This window comes from Phaseolus vulgaris, chromosome 9, assembly GCF_051622355.1.
Source record: "Phaseolus vulgaris cultivar YP4 chromosome 9, ASM5162235v1, whole genome shotgun sequence".
Classification (NCBI taxonomy): domain Eukaryota; kingdom Viridiplantae; phylum Streptophyta; class Magnoliopsida; order Fabales; family Fabaceae; genus Phaseolus; species Phaseolus vulgaris.
Window position 1 is genome coordinate 29,225,519 of NC_143506.1, and position 4,697 is coordinate 29,230,215.

At 33.5% G+C, this 4,697-nt stretch overlaps 1 protein-coding gene across 4 annotated transcripts; it reads left to right on the forward strand.

The window, feature by feature from the left end:
* Window positions 1-406: 406 nt before the first annotated feature.
* On the forward strand, window positions 407-4,697 carry LOC137821588 (rac-like GTP-binding protein ARAC8). Of its 4 annotated transcripts, none has more exons than XM_068626245.1 (9): window positions 407-702; window positions 935-1,022; window positions 1,334-1,443; window positions 1,531-1,594; window positions 2,688-2,752; window positions 2,837-2,902; window positions 3,767-3,864; window positions 4,313-4,400; window positions 4,516-4,697. In XM_068626245.1, exons 1-8 carry the CDS (start codon window positions 598-600, stop codon window positions 4,374-4,376), a joined length of 660 nt encoding a protein of 219 aa, XP_068482346.1. In that variant the 5' UTR covers window positions 407-597; the 3' UTR covers window positions 4,377-4,400; window positions 4,516-4,697. The 4 variants fall into 4 exon arrangements, with proteins under 4 accessions (XP_068482346.1, XP_068482349.1, XP_068482345.1 ...); XM_068626248.1 differs by having other exon boundaries at window positions 4,324-4,400; XM_068626244.2 differs by having other exon boundaries at window positions 4,313-4,697.

Consider the following 4,697-nt stretch of genomic DNA (forward strand, 5'->3'; position numbering starts at 1 on the left):
ATTTTATTTTTTTTCTTAAAAATTCATAAAAGTAATTTTAAATTTTTTAATATAATCAAAATAATGTTTGTTCAAATCAATCTTAATGTGTATTTTAGCAAATTATCCAATTAAATACTCAGTTCCAGTTTTTAATGAAGATTAGGAAACTAAGAAAATAAAAACAAGGGATAATGAAGAAAAAAAGTTAACTAAAAAGTGAGAAGAATAAAAAGTTTCATTTTCTAAATTCAACTCTTTTTTTTATCTTTTGCTTTCTCTTCAATTCAAAAATGATTTTATTTTTCTCCCATTTGCTTCTCTCTCATCGTACCATAACAAAAGCTCGTACCCGACATTAAAAAAATTACAAAAGAAAATAAAAAATTGCAATTACAAAGACTAAGGTTAAAAAAGAAAAGTAATTGGCAGGTACAAAAAAGAGGGAATGAGTGAGAATCATGTGAAGTGCCGCCACTCTTTCTCTCTCTCTCTCCATCTGTCTCTGGGTCAATCAAAAGCTTCAATCTTTTACAATCCAACAATTCACCCACTTCTGTTTCCTTTAGTTTAAGCTATTCTCAGAGTTTCTTCTTCTTGTTCTTGGTGTTTGTTCCAATGGCAGCTACTGCCCCAAGATTCATCAAGTGTGTGACCGTTGGGGACGGAGCTGTAGGGAAGACCTGCATGCTCATTTGCTACACCAGCAACAAATTCCCCACGGTGTGCATGCTTTCTTCCAATTTTTTTATGTTTTGAAGAGATCAATTTTCTTAATTGCCACCATTTAATGTTGTTATGTTGTAATTGTTCACTTCCGTTGGAATCATCTTAATTCGCCTAAAGATAATTTTTTGTATTTGTATTAGATACAAAAAGTAGCTCTTCTTGTTATCTTGTAAAATTTCACCAGTGGGTTTATCTGATTTGGCTTTACCCCTATGTTGATCATCAGGACTATATTCCCACTGTGTTTGATAATTTCAGTGCAAATGTGGTTGTTGAAGGCATAACTGTCAATTTAGGCCTTTGGGATACAGCTGGTATACTTACTCAGACTTGTTATAACGTTTTTCTTATTTTATTTTATCTGGGGAGGGGTTCATCAAAAAAATGAAAAAATTAAATAAGTTCTTGAGATTGACACCTGCTGTTCAAAAACACTTTACACCGAGTACTTCCCCCAATAGGAGAGTTTCTGGAACCTTAAAAAGGTAGTGGTTTAGAGTGAAATTTCAATAAACCAGTAGAGGTATAAGTCTAAATGGGAAATAGGGGATGATGATGATGATGGGGTTTGTATGTTGAAAGGCAAAGGTTGTTATATTGTATTTGTTTCCAATACCTTCCTTAGGGCAAGAGGATTACAACAGGCTGAGGCCCTTGAGCTACAGGGGGGCAGATGTCTTTGTCTTGGCTTTTTCTTTAGTTAGTCGCGCAAGCTATGAGAATGTGCTGAAGAAGGTATGCTTCAGTGCTTCTATCTCTGAATTGGTATTTTGATGTCTTGCAGATTTCTCTTTTGTTCTCTAATTTGTATGCACTCTCCAGTGGATCCCTGAACTCCAGCATTTTGCCCCTGGCATTCCATTGGTATTAGTTGGCACCAAATTGGGTAAGTCATCCTTCACTTGTGTTAATGTTTGTCTTAGTATCATGCTAATTTGTCTATTTGTGTATCAATTCTTCATAAAACATCACCCACATATGGTCACGCTTAAATTTATTGATCTCTTTAACCACAGAATTCATTAAAAAATATGCACAAAGTTGTGCCAAAGTATACATTTTTAAACATAACAAACTCATTTATCACAAATTGTGAAGGCTGGCATTCATGTGGAGAGTGCTTATATGCTTACTTCCTAACTTGTCCATGCGTGTCTATTATATTGTGACACATTTTAGTTTACATGTCCTTCTTTACCTGTTGGTAATCCACTAAGGAAATTATATTCAGATATTACAAATGAAGATTGTTTGACCAAAAAATTCTACTGCAACTATGCCTGTCTTGTATCATTGATGCATCTACTTTAATTGGAGTAAAGAAGAACTTGGTGCTATAAGCTTTATAGGATCTCATAGTGTAGCTTAAATGTTCTAATCCCTTTTATAAATTGATCAATATTGGATCATCCCTCACAAAGGAAGCCTAATATTTTTCACCAAAATTTTAAAAATAATAATGAAGAAGTTGGATCCTACGGAAGCCTCATGACAATTACTTCATAATGCAGAATCTTCTCCATCAACTCTAATATTACTACTACCCAGTTGAATGGAATAAAGCTTCATTCGAGATTTGAAAAACCATGGCAATAATGAGCGACATAATCACAATTATTAGTAAACAATTAATCTTATTCTCCTTTATTTTTCTTGATTTATTTGACAGTTTGCATAATTTAGTATTTTGATCAAACAATTCCTGTCTCTTGTTCCATACAGCAGACATAATGCACTTCTAGTTCAACAGTTTGCTATTTTTTACTTCATCACATCCTAAAACATAACTTTTGCTGCAGCATAGCTTCTATTTCAGATAATATTTCTCTTGCATATGCTGTGCAACAGCAAAATAGTATTAGAAACCAATTAGATTGTAAAAGTAAAAGGCAAAATGAAAACAACTTGGATATTAATGTTCAATTTATGGTGGTAGTAGTTTGAGATGGATTGCTATTATGTGTATGATGGGTATGCAGATCTCCGGGAAGACAAGCACTATATGGCTGATCATCCAGGCTTGATGCCCGTGACTACTGAGCAAGTACAAATCTTCCATCACTAAATGTGTATAGAGTTCAGCCCGCAATGATTTTTATGAAGTGTTGGCTTTTTTGTTCATTACTAGGGTGAGGAACTCCGTAAACAGATTGGAGCTACCTACTATATCGAGTGCAGCTCAAAAACTCAGCAGGTAGTATATTTAAGTACCATCTTATTCTTGCAATTGTTTGTATATGAAAAAATACCACACATTATCATATGAAATACTCTCCACCTATGATGCATCTTGCTGAGGAATGCAATTTAAAACAAAATAAAATAAATTACGGTAGGTGGGTCATGTGTGGATGATTTGCAATAATGTAAATCACTCGTGCGTTACAGATATAGCTTTGTTAACAACTTTTCCTAAATTTTTAAAAAAAATTAATTCATGAAGTTGGGGCATGTTTTAATTATTTTGTTGTTCTATATATCAAATAATTATGACTTCTTGGAGAAATGTTGATGAGATGTAATGTAAGAAGGATGTGGGATTACTTGTGGACCCAGTTAATAAAGTTTAGAATTGTTGGGCTGTAGAAGTAAGTTACTTAATGGACCCAATTTATGTGTAGCACTTTCCATACTTTTCGGAAATTTTACTTTCTGAAATGCATTGAACGTGCTACAAGAAAACTTAGGTGCAAGAAGAAAAACTTACTTAAATTATAAAAAGTAAACTGGTCTAACATCTAATTATGGGATCCATTCAATTTAAGAACCTCAAAAGGTAAAAATGAGTTGTTGGAGTGGAGATGGCCTTATATAGAATGTGAAAATTTGTAAAACTAGCCAAAAGGTGTCAGTAGTACACCATTACTCCAATTAGATGTTTTCACAGTTGTAAAAAATTGTGAAATGGAGCAATATCATTTAGTTTTGGTCATGTGATGTGTTGGTGTCTCTCAATTTTGGTATGCCAGATATTTTTCATCAGTTTTTGTAGATACTTACTTTGATGTTTTAACAAATATTCTGCCTGAAACCAAATGTATTCGCAATACCATTGCAGAATGTGAAGGGAGTTTTTGATGCTGCAATTAGAATGGTGATCAAGCCTCCACAAAAGCAAAACGAGAAGAGGAAGAAAAAACCACGAGGCTGTTTTCTGTCAGTACACTTTTTCTGTATTATCTCAAACAGTTTTTTATACATATTTTTCTGTTGGGGGTAACACTTTTCCTTTGACACCGCACTGTTTCCATTTCAACAATTTTATATTTTTGAACTCCCATTGACAGTCCCTCTCGAAAAGTTATCCACTTTAGTAGTCAAATATTTTATTAGTTGGTTGTACTTACCCAAATTTATTGTGAGAATCAACAACTGATAAAATATTTAATAACTGGTTAGGTTAGGTTACCAATACTTAAGGAAAAGAACAATGAATAACGTGGCAACTCGCATTAAACCACTTTAGTTTATTAAAGGGAATGCAGGGTACTGGTTTTGTGGCAGTTTTAGTGCACATGATAAAATTGTACTAAAGTTTGGGTTGTTTTGAATGTTATAATATTAGTTGATATGACTTTTGGTTCTTGGATTTAATCCATCTCAGTGAAAATGCAGAAACGTGCTGTGTGGAAGGAACATTGTTCGTCTTAAATGAAAGAGTAGATTAGTATTTCATCCAATGGTTTGACGTGGTAGGGGAAGAAGTCTGTTACCTCCATGTGGAAATATTAACTCAAATTATAATGACTTGGGTGGAGTTTGCAGTATATAGGTACTTACATTTGGTTGTTTTTAATTTGATTTCAGGATAGGTTTTTATGTATTGAGGAACTATGAAACACTTGCACTGTAAAGAAAGTACAAAGTAAGTTTGTTGGCTAGCTACCATTTATTTATATTATTTTCTTTGAACCTGGTCTAGTTTCAGTGTACATATATGAGATGCTATTATCTGAGATTCAAGGGCCTCGTCCTAAATTAGCTTTTCA

Coding starts and splice junctions, on each gene's coding strand:
- LOC137821588 (XM_068626244.2), top strand. CDS start 598: ATGGCAGCTACTGCCCCAAGATTCATCAAGTGTGTGACCGTTGGGGAC. Junction 1,023..1,333: donor AGGCCTTTGGGATACAGCTG/GTATACTTACTC, acceptor TACCTTCCTTAG/GGCAAGAGGATTACAACAGG. Junction 3,865..4,312: donor AAACCACGAGGCTGTTTTCT/GTCAGTACACTT, acceptor AATCCATCTCAG/TGAAAATGCAGAAACGTGCT.